The sequence below is a fragment of the Muscardinus avellanarius genome (assembly GCF_963383645.1).
Source record: "Muscardinus avellanarius genome assembly, chromosome: 22".
Lineage (NCBI taxonomy): Eukaryota > Metazoa > Chordata > Mammalia > Rodentia > Gliridae > Muscardinus > Muscardinus avellanarius.
Genome location: NC_137808.1, coordinates 6,670,117 through 6,682,948, shown reverse-complemented (window position 1 = coordinate 6,682,948; position 12,832 = coordinate 6,670,117). Strand labels below are relative to the sequence as shown.

General features: G+C 48.0%; 1 protein-coding gene across 2 annotated transcripts in view; it reads right to left on the bottom strand.

The window, feature by feature from the left end:
• Positions 1-10,685: 10,685 nt before the first annotated feature.
• Positions 10,686-12,832, bottom strand: part of TMCC1 (transmembrane and coiled-coil domain family 1) — a gene marked incomplete at both ends in the record, with an annotated part of 82,001 nt that continues 79,854 nt past the window's right edge. For both annotated transcript variants that reach the window (XM_080718031.1, XM_080718032.1), the window contains one exon: positions 10,686-11,000. In XM_080718031.1, coding sequence (XP_080574157.1) covers positions 10,686-11,000 — 315 coding nt within the window. The remainder of the gene's footprint in view (positions 11,001-12,832) is intronic.

The following is a 12,832-nucleotide window of genomic DNA, read 5'->3' as shown; positions in this document are numbered from 1 at the left end:
GGTAGATGAGACATCTCCTCATCCATCAGGTCTGCCAGAGATAACAAGCCCCCACCCCTGCCCTTGCTTTACGGGAGAAAAATGAAAACCAACTTCTAATCACTTTGTTCATTTAGGCATATTCATCTTGTTGTCAGCCACAAGTGGGCCCTCTTCCGATGTTCCGGCCTAATCAGAGCTTGTCCTCAGGATACGCGGGGTCTGCATCCTGAATACTGGAAGCGAGGGAGCAGGTATGAAGATGCCAGTAACGCTGGGCCACGCGCCAGGGTGACAAGAGATGGAAGAGGAGGGGCCCAGCAACACGCCCACTCTCCTCCCCTGGAGTCCAAGTGTTTCTTTTCCTTGCCCCGCGGGAACCCACGTGGGCATCAGGAGTGGGTACTGGGGTGCTTCGTCCGTGTATCCGTCTGCTCCCTGCTTAAGCAGAAGGGCCTCCCTTTCCTTCTGGGCAATTGGTCTGTCCCCACCGAGGGTCGCCTGGGCACGTCACTCTGCTCCTCTCCCAGGGCACAAGGGTTGGCATGTGGCTTAAAGGTACGTCCTGGAGTGAAAGATGCCAGCGAGGTTGGGGTGGCATTTGTGCAGGTCCAGGATCACTGCTTGAGAAGTCCTTGCTGTCTCTGTGGACTCCTGCAGGGCCCTCCATGCGAGGCTAAGAAAGGCGGATGGCAGGTTCGAGGCCAGCCTCCGCGGCTTAGCAAGATCCTGTTTCAAAATAAAGAAAAAGGACCAGGGTAGCTGGACATGGTGGCACTTGCCTGTAATTCCAGTCCCGGGGAAGCTGAGACAGGATGATCACAGGTTCAAGGAGACCCTCGGCAATGTTGTGAGACTCGCAGCGACCTAGCAAAACTATTTCAAAACAAAAAATAAAGCCGGGCGTGGTGGCGCACCCTTGTAATCCCCCAGGCTTGGGAGGCGGAGACAGAAGGTATCGCACAGGTTCAAAGCCAGCCTTGCTGGCTTAAGAGACCCTGTTTCTAAATAAAAATATATTTTAAAAAATAGGTCTGGGAGTGTAGCCTGGAGGTAAAAGCCCCTGGGTTCCATCCCCAGTAGCACCAAAATAAATAAGTAAATAAATAAAAAATAAATAAAAATAAAAATAAAAATAAAAATAAAATAGGGCTAAGGGTATAGCTTAGAGGTAGAATGTCCCTGGTTTCACTCCCCAGTACCAAAACAAAAAATAGTAATGTCCTATGTGTTCAAAGTGATGTTAGAAAACCAGGCATGGTGGCGCATGCTTGTAATGCCAGTACTTGGGAAGCTGACAGGAGGATCATAGGTGCGAGGACAGCCTCAGCTACTTAGTGAGGCCCTCTGCAACTTACTGAGACCCTGTTTCAAAAGAAAGAAGAAAAGCTGGGCATGGTGGTACATGCTTGTAATCCCAGCATTTGGGAGGCCTAGACAGGAGGTTTGTGGACAGCCTCAGCTACTTAGTGAGGCCGTTTGCAACTCAGTGAGACCCTGTTTAAAAAAAAAGAAAGAAAAAAAACAGGGCTGAGGGTGCAACTTGGAGGTATAATGCCCCTGGGTTCCTGGGTTCCATCCCCAGTACCACACACACACACACACACACACACACACACACACGCACACACGCACACATTGAAGGATGATACTTTGGGTGACTGGGTGTGGGTCAAGGAGCTAACAAGTGAACGAGACAGAAGAGAACTGGTTCCCTGCCTCCCCGAGGAAGCAGCAGAAACGAGGGAACAAGTTGTGCCAGGACATGAGGCCCCAGCAAGCTTGAAGCGTGAGGCCAGGCTGATCGGAGCCCTGTAGGATGGTGAGTGTTGGGCAAACAGGGCCGGCGTAGGGCGTGTGGGGGAGGTGCGGGTGCAGGTCGAGGGGGGACGATGGCCAAGGGCAGAGGGTCCATTCCCCCTCTGTGGACTCATCTAGCCCACTGTATTTCCGATGTGTGCATCAGCTCTTGGCCAAGAGTTACCTGTGGACATAGATCTAGGGCAGGGATACCAGGGGGGAGAAATCATTACGAATGGCTGCCCTTCATGGGGAAGAGAGGTGTGGCCAGAGCCACGCATCCCGAACATATTGAGTCTGGCCGTGTCTAAGGCGGAGGCTGGGCACATCTCCAGGGCCACTTTGGGGGCACCGCTGGTTACAGCAAATGGACTTTCCTTTATTGGTTTTGAAGCCAGAGAGAAATTCAGGACAGCAGCGAATGATGCGCCAACAGCACTGGTTTCTGGGGAGGGGGCAGGCAGGGCTGCAGAAAGGACTGGACTCACGGGCCCCGTTTCCAGCCCTCTGCCCACCTCCACTATCTTGCTCTAAAGCACAGGCTGGCAAGCAGCGTGGGCTCCAAGCCTTGGGTTCCTCCTCAGCACGCACAAGAGTGCAAGGCGTGTGCCTCACCGGAAACGCGCGCTCACCTGGCGCGGAGATGGCCTGCGGGAGAGCAGGTACCCAGCGGATGGGAGTTCTTTACTGCTTTTATTCATCCCCCCGGACATTTCTGTCATCAGAAACAAGTAGAATCAAAAGCAATGAGATGGAGGGAAACATACCAAGTGATCTGTGCATACTTTGTGTGTGTTCCTGGGGGTGGAACCCAAGAGCTTTTCTACTTCCGGGCTACACTCCCAGACCTATTTTATACTTTATTTGGAAACAGGGCCTCACTAAGTTGCTGAGAGCCTCACTCAGTAGCTGAGGCTGGCTTCAAACCTGCGCGATCCTCCTGTCTCAGCCTCCCAAGTGCGGGGATTACAGGTGTGCACCACCATGCCTGGCTTGTGTACAGTTTTTTTTTTTGTCTGTGTGTGTGTGTATTTTTTTTTTGTGTGTGTGTGTGTGTGACTGGGGATTGAACCCAGAGGCATTCTACCTCTGAGCTACACCCCCACCCTGATTGTATTTTAATTTGAAAACAGGGTCTCTCTAGGTTGATGTGAATCTTACTACCTGCTGAGGCTGTCCTCGAACCTGCGATCCTCCTGTGTCAGCCTCCCAAGTACAGGGATTACAGGCTACAAGCGTGTGCTAATATGCCCAGCTTGTTTGTATCACTCTGAATCTCATTATGAATCAGTACATTATACCAATACAAACATTAAAAAAACCTAAACATAAAAAGAGCTGGTAATCCTAGTACTTGGGAGGCTGAGACGGGAGGACTGCAGGGTCCAGACCAGCCTCAGCAACTTATAAGAGCCTTTTTCAATAAGTAAGTAAATAAATAAATAAATAAATAAATAAATAAATAAATAAATAAAATAGGGCTAGAGGTGTAGTTAGAAGGTAGAATTCCACAGGTTCAATCCCCAACACCACAAAACGAAAATCAATGTGTCTACTCATGACCTGGGGAGAAAAAGTGTATTGTTGGTCAGAATCCTGCCAGAAAGTAGATAGAACCCTCAAATTGGATAGTTGGAGGATAATAAAAGGACTGAGCCGGGCGTGGCGATGCACACTTGTAATCCCAGTCCTTGGGAGGCTGAGACAGGAGGATCGTAAGTTCGTGGCCAGCCTCAGCTACTGAGTGAGGCCCTTTGCAGTTTAGTGAGACCCTGTTTCACAATAAAGCATTAAATAATATAGAGCTGGGCGTGCTGGCACACGCTTGTAATCCCAGCATTCGGGAGGCTGAGACTGGAGAATTGTGGTTTGCAGACTGCTTCAGTTACTTAGGCCCTCTACAACTTAATGAGACCCTATTTCAAAGGACTAAAAAATAGGGCATGGGGTATAGCTCGGAGGTCGAATGCCCCTGGGTTCCATCCTCAGACCTGCAAAAAATAATAAATAAATTAAAAATAAAAAATAGGGCTGGGGGTGTAGCTTGGAGATAGAATGCCCTTGGGTTCCATCCTCTGTACCACAAAATGAATGAATGAATACATGAATGAATGGACTATTTCTAAAAGTATGTGGCTGGGGGTATAACTCAGTGGTAGGACATTTGCCTAACGTGCAGAGGCCCTGGGTTCCAACCCCAGCACCAGAGGACCTTGGTAGAGAAGATAAACGCTATAAGCCTGGAAGCGCGGTGGGGGGGAGGTAACGGCTAAACCCAGATGTGGACGGAGCCCTGTGAAGAGGGTCTTAGGTCACTTGAGGGACCCCACTGAGAGGGAGCCAGAGGATTAATACTACTTCTTCCACCCTCTGGTCTCCTTTGAGGGTCCCATTGGCCCAAACCAACACAGGTAGGGAATGAAGATGGCCACCGATAGCCAGGCATGTCATCACAGTACTTGGTTGGCTAAGACAGGAGGATCGCGGGTTCAACGCCCTCAGCAATTTAGCGACTTTGGGGACCCAGCTGCTCACTGGCTTCCTGGGCGCAGAGCGGGTTGGCGAAGACTGGAGTGGATCTGGGGGATCAAACGGAGCGATCGGGCACAAGAGGATTCTGAATGCCCCGTTGACTGTAAAGGTGAAGACGTCTCTCCATCAACAAGCTCTCCGCCCCTCAGCTGTGGAGCGGGCTCACATGGCAATTACAGCCAGTGTTTCCCAACGCAGACAGGTGCGATCAAGACAGGGTACAGATGGAGGATAAGCCTATCAGGGTGGGGACAGGACACGGGAGTGCTGCAGCTCCAGGGGACGGGAGTGGCCGGATGTCCTGGGCAGCCCAAGGACTCAGCTCGCATGGCAGACGCCCCAGTGATGGATGAGCCACGGGAGCCCAAGAGGTAGGGAAATTAAAAGAAATTAAAAAGAGAAAGTTTAATAAACTCTGGCTGGAGTCATGCAGGCAGGCCAGCCCCCCCATCCTATTAATGAGAGTCATTTTTTAGTTGGTACTCAGAGAGTCACAAATAGATTCACTACAGCTGTTGGGAGGATGGGAGCTTGGACTTCAAGTGCTGTGTGTGTGTGTGTGTGTGTGTGTGTGTGTGTGTGTGTGTGTGTGTGTGTGTGGGGATTGAACTCTCTACCTCTGATCTACACCCTCAGCCCATTTTATTCATTTTGAAACAAGGTCTCCCTAAGTTAACCATTTTCTGGCCTCAAACTTGTGATGTTCCTATCTTAAGCCTCCTTTACAAATTTTAACACTTTCACTTCTGGGCTTGGGGTGAAGGGCTAAGAAGTGATCTGCCTGGGCCAGGTCACGGCCACCAGGCTGGACTATGCTGGAGACAGAAGTTAGGGTCACCATCTCCTAAGATAGGATGGAATGGGTAGGAAGGTGGGGTGGGGAGCGGAGAAGACCTCATCCTGATGTTACACGCAGAAACCAGAACAGGCATTCAGACTCACACATGGCCACGGAGATACAAGACAGGCACGGGGACGTGCGTGGATACAGAGTCACGGACACTGAGATAAACACATCCAGAGACACATGTGCAACTCAGACACACACAGGGAACTACAGGAACATAAAATAACACACATATGGGCTGACATGAACATACAATAGAGACTTTTTTTTTTTTATGTGGTACCAGGGATTGAACCCAGGGGCTTTTCTACCTCCAGGCTATACTCCCAGACCTATTTTTATATTTTATTTGGAAACAGGGTCTCACTAAATTGCTGAGAGCCTCACTAAGTAGCTGAGGCTGACTTTGAACCTGCGTGATCCTCCTGTCTCAGCCTCCCAAGTCCACGCTTAGGATAACAAGTGTGCGGCACCATACCTGGCAGAAAGACACACATTTATACACAGACAGAGACATCCAGAGGACCCCAGGTATGTCTAACTACACAGATACTGCCTCACAAATGCAGGAGCAAAACATGAGCGCGCGAGAGAGACTGACCCCAGGAGGAGGTAGAGAGCCCCTTTGCTGGAGAGGTAGGAGTTGTGTGATCTCAAAAGAGATTCTTACCTAACCTCTTTAAGCCTCACGGGCTTCATCTAAGAAATGGGAACCACAGCTGGGTGTTGTGGTGCATGCCTGTGATTCTAGCTCTTGGGAGACTGAGATAGAAGGATCACAGGTTCAAGGCCAGCCTCAGCAATTTACTAAGACCCTGTTTCAAAAATAAAAAATGAAACCAGCTGGGCGTGGTGGTGCACCTTGTCATTCCAGCATTCAGGAGGCTGAGTACTTGGGAAGCTGAGACAGGACAATTGTGGTTCGTGGGCAGACTCAGTTCCTTAGTGAAGCCGTCTGCAACTTAGCGAGACCTTGTTTAAAAAATAAAAAAGCTGGGCATGGTGGCGCACGCTTGTAATCCCAGCATTTGGGAGGCTGAGACTGGAGGATCAACAGTTCGCAGACAGCCTCAGCTACTTAGTGAGGCCCTTTGCAACTCAGTGAGACCCTGTTTCAAAATAAAGAATAAAAAATAGGGCAGGAGGTGTAGCTCGGAGGTCAAATGCCCCTGGGTTCCATCCCCAAACACGGGAAAAAAATAAATAAATAAAAAAGTAAGCTGGGCGTGGTGGCGCACGCTTGTAATCCCAGCATTCAGGAGGCTGAGACAGGAGGATCATGGTTCACAGGCAGCCTCAGCTACTTAGTGAGGCCCTCTGCAACTTAGTGAGACCCTGTTTCAAAATAAAGAATAAAAAATAGGGTAGGGGGTGTAGCTCGGAGGTTGAATGCCCCTGGGTTCTACCCCCAGAGCCGCAAAACAAACAAACAAACAAATCCCGGTACCTGGGAGGCTGAGGCAGGAGGTTTGCAGGTTCAAGGACAGCCTAAACAAGTTAGTGATATTCTCAGCAACCTAGCAAGATCCTGTTTCAAAACAAAAAATAAGAAGGGCGGCGCATGCCTGTAATCCACTATTTGGGAGAATGAGACAGGAGAATCGCAGGTCTGAGGAAAGGCTCTGCAAGTAGTGAGACTTGGTATTAACCTAGTGAGACTCTGTTCCAAATTAAAATAAAAAATAGGGCTGGGGGTGTAGTTTGGAGGTGGAAGGCCCCTGGATTCAATCCCCATTACCCCCTCCCACACCCATAAAAAAGACTGGGGGTGTAACTCAGAGAAAGAATGCCCCTGGGTTTTCTCCCCAGTAACACACCAGACACACACATAAAGAAAGAAAGAAAGAAAGAAAGAAAGAAAGAAAGAAAGAAAGAAAGAAAGGGCAAGTCTAAACAAACATACACTCACTCTGTAATATACAAACGTACAAATTACTCTGTAATGTACAAATGTCGAAAGTTCTCAGACTGACACACTCACCATTCAAACTAGGAAAAAAATAAAAACAAATAGCAAAACAAACCCAAGTCCAACCACCAGGTTAATAGCTGAGGTCTTTATTTCAATTTGTATATACAGTAAAAGTGCTGCTGAGAATCAGCAGCAACCAGACAGAACATAAATTTAATTCTCTCTCAACAATTAGCAGCTTAAGATCTATCAACTACAGTGTTAAGGTTCACGCGTTCACAAGTGTCATTTCTTTACTTTTCGATTCGTGCAAGTGAGTTTTTATTCTTACACACTTTGATAAAACACACAGTCTAGTAGTCAATCCCTACTGAGGGTATCACCTAGCATACACAACACACAGACAGAAATGTTAACTCTCAGAGCCACATTCAAATTCCCAGGTTTCATTTGGGGGGTGGTGGTGGTGTGGAACCAGAGTTTTGCCTGCGTCGGTTTGTGGATTACGTTTGGTTTTGTTTTGGATGCGTATTTCCCAAAGCCGAAAGGCAGTGCCTCACTTGGAATCTGACATTTCCTCTGACTATATCTCAGAGGAACATGGAGCCAGAAGCAAAACCAAATGCAGCGAAGACCATATGAAAATATCCTCACTCTCAGGCTAGCAACGAAGACCTCCGCGATGTATAAAACTTTAGCTCCTTTTGGAGGAGCCAGTGGGGTAGAAAGCCTTCCTTGCTAGATGTATTAAGTATACCAAGGAATTGAAATTGGAGCAGACAGCCCTTAAATTACCATAAACAGCGTCAAATCATGGTCATTCTACAGTCTGAACAATCACGCAGGCCAACACGGCCAGCCTCACTCATCCCTGCTAGGCACCAGCATGGACAAATAATTCAGGAATGTTTCATTTCAAGGGGAATGCACATAGTTTTTGTTTGTTTGTTTTTTTAAGAGAAGAATTAAAGCGAGGGCAGGTTTCCACCTACAACAACTGTGAGAGTGAGCGAGGTTATAGGGCTTTGAACAGACAAGAGATTCCGAGAACAGCCACAAAGCAAAGAAACTCAAAGGCAGTAGAAAGGAGGGGCGGGCCTGAAAATGTATGCGTGGTTACAAAGAACATTAAATGCAGACACCTGTCAGGCCTGGGGACAAGAGAGCAAGAAAGCCATTCCTGTGCCTAGCCTCAACTGAAGGTCCTTCCCAGGACAGTTTGAGAAAGGAAGGTGGAGAATCAGCGTGGGCCTGCTGGGCTGGAGCTCTGGGGGCTTCCCGGAGGTGAAAACCTTCTTTTGCTAGAAAAACTCTCCCAGGGCAAATGGGAACAATTCCAACCCTTCTGTCAGTGACTTCCGGTGCCTGCTGAACGTAGTGGCCTCGACCAGTTGGAGACTCAAAGGTTCTGTCTTAGAAAAGCAGGCAGATTGCTGCCAGAGCCTTGTTTTACAACTGTGTGGGCTCTCGGAGCGATTAAGCTAAAGCAGAAGCTGCTGGCTTGACATGCTCAGTGTCCTTTGGCACGCCTGCTTACAGTCACTGCACTCTTTTTAGGCAGAGTTAACATCTTCAGTATATAGGATTGGGGACAATTGGTTTTTAGCATGAACATGAATCAATTCTAATGATATTTTTTTTTTAAAAAGAAAACATCCCTGCGGTCCCTGCTCTGGGTGCTAGCTGTGAGGTGAACTACAATCATCTGGGGTTGGGGTGAAGACTGGGGTACCTGAGTTAAAATATCAAAGTGGTTATGGAGACGACATGCTGACTCTGAGAAAGGTGGCCAGCTCACCGAAGGAGAGGGACGCTGGAGCTGTTACTTATACCATCTTTTTCAGACAGACAGGGCAAGGCTAATCTAGTTCCCGAAAGAAGTTCCTGATAAGGGGGAGGCATCTGCTTCTCTTCTCAGGGCTCAGTATATGTGCCCCCTGTGTGTCGCTCGGTTGCACGGAATGAGGCCATGAGGGGACCCAGTGCTCCGGATAAGACAAAAAGCTTAACCAAGCTCTCTAGGTAAGCTCTAAAGGCTCAAGTTCCGTCAGGGTGTTGGGACTGGTTACAGGATGGGAAAGAAGGCTCAGTTCATTTTCCTAAATTGTCTATGAAAGTCCACTGAGCACAGTTAGGTTAATAAGTCGGTCTAGGTTAACAGGAAGCTGGCAACATTTTATGCCCAAAACTTGAGGCCTTCTAACCTGACATTTCCTTTCTGCTCTTTAGAATCACCTTCAGTAGATCCTCTTAGGCAGACAGAATAAAGCTTTGGAATTAAGGATGCTGGGGCCAAAATGCAGACACAAGACTCCACATCACTTTGGTTTTGGTAATTAGGGGGCATTAAACAATAAATTAAGGAAACACAAAGAATTATTTATGACTCTCCTAATACAGTCTCAGATTTTCCCTAACACAACCCAGCTCAAGGTCACTGGGTTGAACATTTACTTGGGGCAAAAAAATATCCTAGTCCTACCATGCTGGCCTCCCTCTCCCTGGACAGCCCTGGCCCCTCCAACCGAGCCAAGCCAGGACGCGGTGGCATGGGGTGCCAGGACAGCAGAGCAGCGGCCAGAGGGAGTGTGAGCTGCGCCTCAAAGCCAGGGCGGCAGAGGGCAGCATTTACAGCAGGTCTCTCACTCAGACTGCGTCAAGACAAGAGGGGGCAGCACACTTAAATAGCCACACGTCTTCATTTAAAACATCACTTCTTTATTTCAAAGGAAAAATAAAAGACCCTCCCAGCCCTTTCCAAAAAAACCCAATAATAATAATAACAGTAATAAAAAATCCTATTAGAAACCATAAGGAAGCACTGAGAGTTTGAGTATTACATTCTTCAAGTATGCTGTTCGGATTTTTTAAGTTGGGAACTATACACATATATATATATATTAAAAAAAACCTTAAAAGTGCGGCCAAGGGATTTTGCTTAAAATACGGATTTGGAGGGCTACTTCAAAACACTGTAGCAGGACTGTGAGGTGATCCTGTGGGGCTTGACGCTCTCACTTCCGTGTCCTAGCAAAGTGAAGGGGCCAGGTTCAAAAGCGACCATACTTCCAGGGTTAGCGTGAATGGCCGACGTGGGTGAGGACGCCAGGGAGATCCAGGTGTTCTTCCACGGATAAGGAAAATCCACCCTGAATCCAAAAATTCAGACATGGAATGTGGTGGGACTTCACAGTAGAGTTAGTCTGGGAGGGGAGAGGTGGTGAGCCCAGACAAGGCAGGGTGCTCGGTATTCTGGTCTGCCTCAATCCGCTTTCCACTTCCTTTTAGTGGGTTTAGGTGCAGTCCTTCAGGCCACAATTTAGAATGCCCTTCTGTGTGCTCCAGATTGTTGGTTCGTGTTAAAGGACTGTTTAAGATTTGCATCCCAAGGAAAATCATGCTACATAAAAATGATCCAAGATTTTCGCCCAAAAAACTTCTTGGATAAAATCTAAAAAATACTATTGCAATTGCGTCTCTTGAAGAAAAAAACATTATTCTAAATGTAAACAGATTCACTCAACTCTTGTTGTTGTGGGAGACTTCAGAGTAGTAAGCTGCTGTCTAGCTCCGCTGCATGCACTCGCCGGGGAGCACTGCTTCCTTGCGCCAGCATCACCTGGGGGATGAAAAGAGCCGGTCCACGTAGCCGAGGAGGGCGTCCCAGTGCTTCCAGAGGAAGGCCATGAAAACCACGAGGAACAAAGTGCTGAACGTCCTGCTGCGAGTCTTCATGAGGGGGACCACGCAGTTGGCCACCGTGGACACAAAGACCAAAAGGACCGCCATGACGGCCAGGAGAATGTTGATGAGTTTGCCCAGAAGGTTCCGGGCAGTGGCATTCTCCAGCCCCTCCAGCTGCACCACCTGCTGCTGCTGCTGCTGCAGCTCCATCTTGGAGATGCGGGTCTGGCACGCCTCCAGGGCCTCCTGCAGGCCAAACGGGGCGGTTAGGCTCCTGCTCACAAGTCCCCAGCGCCCATACCCTCGGGCAAGCCAGACACATCTTAAGCCATGCCCTCGGTTTTAAATATCTAGGGCCTTGAATATCAAAGGCCAGATACCCAGCTCACTATCCAAGTGACATTATTTCTTCCATTGCGTTACTAGGGGATGGCTCACAGGAGCAACAGCCAGACTTTCATAAATTTGGTCTAAAACCTTTTTTTTGTGTGTGTGGTACTGGGGATTGAATGCAGGGCCCTTCTACTTCTATGCTATACCTCCAGCTCTATTTTATTTTTTATTTTGAAATAGGGTCTAAGTTGTGGAGGGCCTAAGTTGTTGAGGCTGTCCTCAAACCTGCGATCCGCCCGTCTCAGCCTCCCAAGTATTGAGATTACAGGTGTGTGCCACCATGTCAAGCAGTCTATAACATTTTAATGACAACTGAAACACATGATTTCTTTAAAACATTATCAGTGTATCTGGGTGCATTGGTACTATTATTTCAGGAGGCTGAAGCAGGAGGCAAATTCAATGCCAGAGCGCCCCTGCATTCAATCTGTAGTACCCCCCCCCGGGGGGGGGGATCTAACTTGTACAGGACACACATACTTTTTTCTTTAACATAAAAACAAACTTTTATTTGAAAACCAGTTTCCAAACAGGACACAGTCTCTCAATATCCTCTTCAGTTCCAGCCTCTGAGCCTAAGGTAGCACTGTCACTCTGCTCTGTGCTCCCTTCTACTTGTGTGTGAGTATATACCTGTTTGGGATGTCTATACTCAAAACAGAAGTATATGCGGAAATGTTTGGGATTATTTTTATTTCCTGTCCTAGTGTATGTTCTATAGGAGCTGGTACACAATTGACTTTTTTCACAGAAGAGGGGTCTGGGTGGTCTCTCCACGTGAACACGGCGATCACCTCATTCTTACATGTCGCAGCCTGAGTACGTCCTAGTTCATTCAGTCGGTTCCTTCTTGGGATTTTTAGGTCATTTTCAACTTTTTCACTCTAACAATGAGGCAGTGACCATCCCCTGAACATGCCTCCTTGCACAGACTACGTGTTTTCTTTTTTCCTTTCTCTCTCTCTTTTTTTATAGTATTAAAGATTGAACCCAGGGGCATTCTACTTATGGGTGACATTCCTAGTTCTATATTATTTATTTTGAAATAGGGTGTAAGTTGCTGAGGGCCTCACTACATAGCTGAGGCTGTCCTTGAACCACTGATCCTCCTGTCTCAGCCTCTCAGCCACTGGTTTACAGGGGTGTGACGCCACGCCCAGCCTGGTATCTTCTTTTTTTTTTTTTTTTTTTTTTTTTTTTGCGGGTCTGGGGATGGAACCCAGGGGCATTCAACTTCCAAGCTACACCCCCTGCCCAATTTTTTATTCTTTATTTTGAAACGGGGTCTCACTGAGTTGCAGAGGGCCTCACTAAGTAGCTGAGGCTGTCCGCCAACCGCGACCCTCTGGTCTCAGCCTCCCAAAACTCTGGGATTACAAGCGTGCGCCACCACGCCACGCCCAGCCTGGTATCTTCTAAGTCATGCCCTGAACCAGAAGGGAACTGGAAGCCTGCCCTGCCAAGAGTACACCTCCCTTTTAGTTTCATCTCTGTAAAGAGGACACTATAATCACACAGTAGGCCAAACAATAAAGTGACCTACTCACTCAAGGCCAAGACTCACACTCTGTGTTTTTATGAATTTCAACTGAACACCAGGGAGTAGAACCTATTTCTCTAGCTCTGGACAGACATACTCCAAAGTTTGACAGTGGCTGGAACCCTGGGTTTTTTTGGTCTTGGTT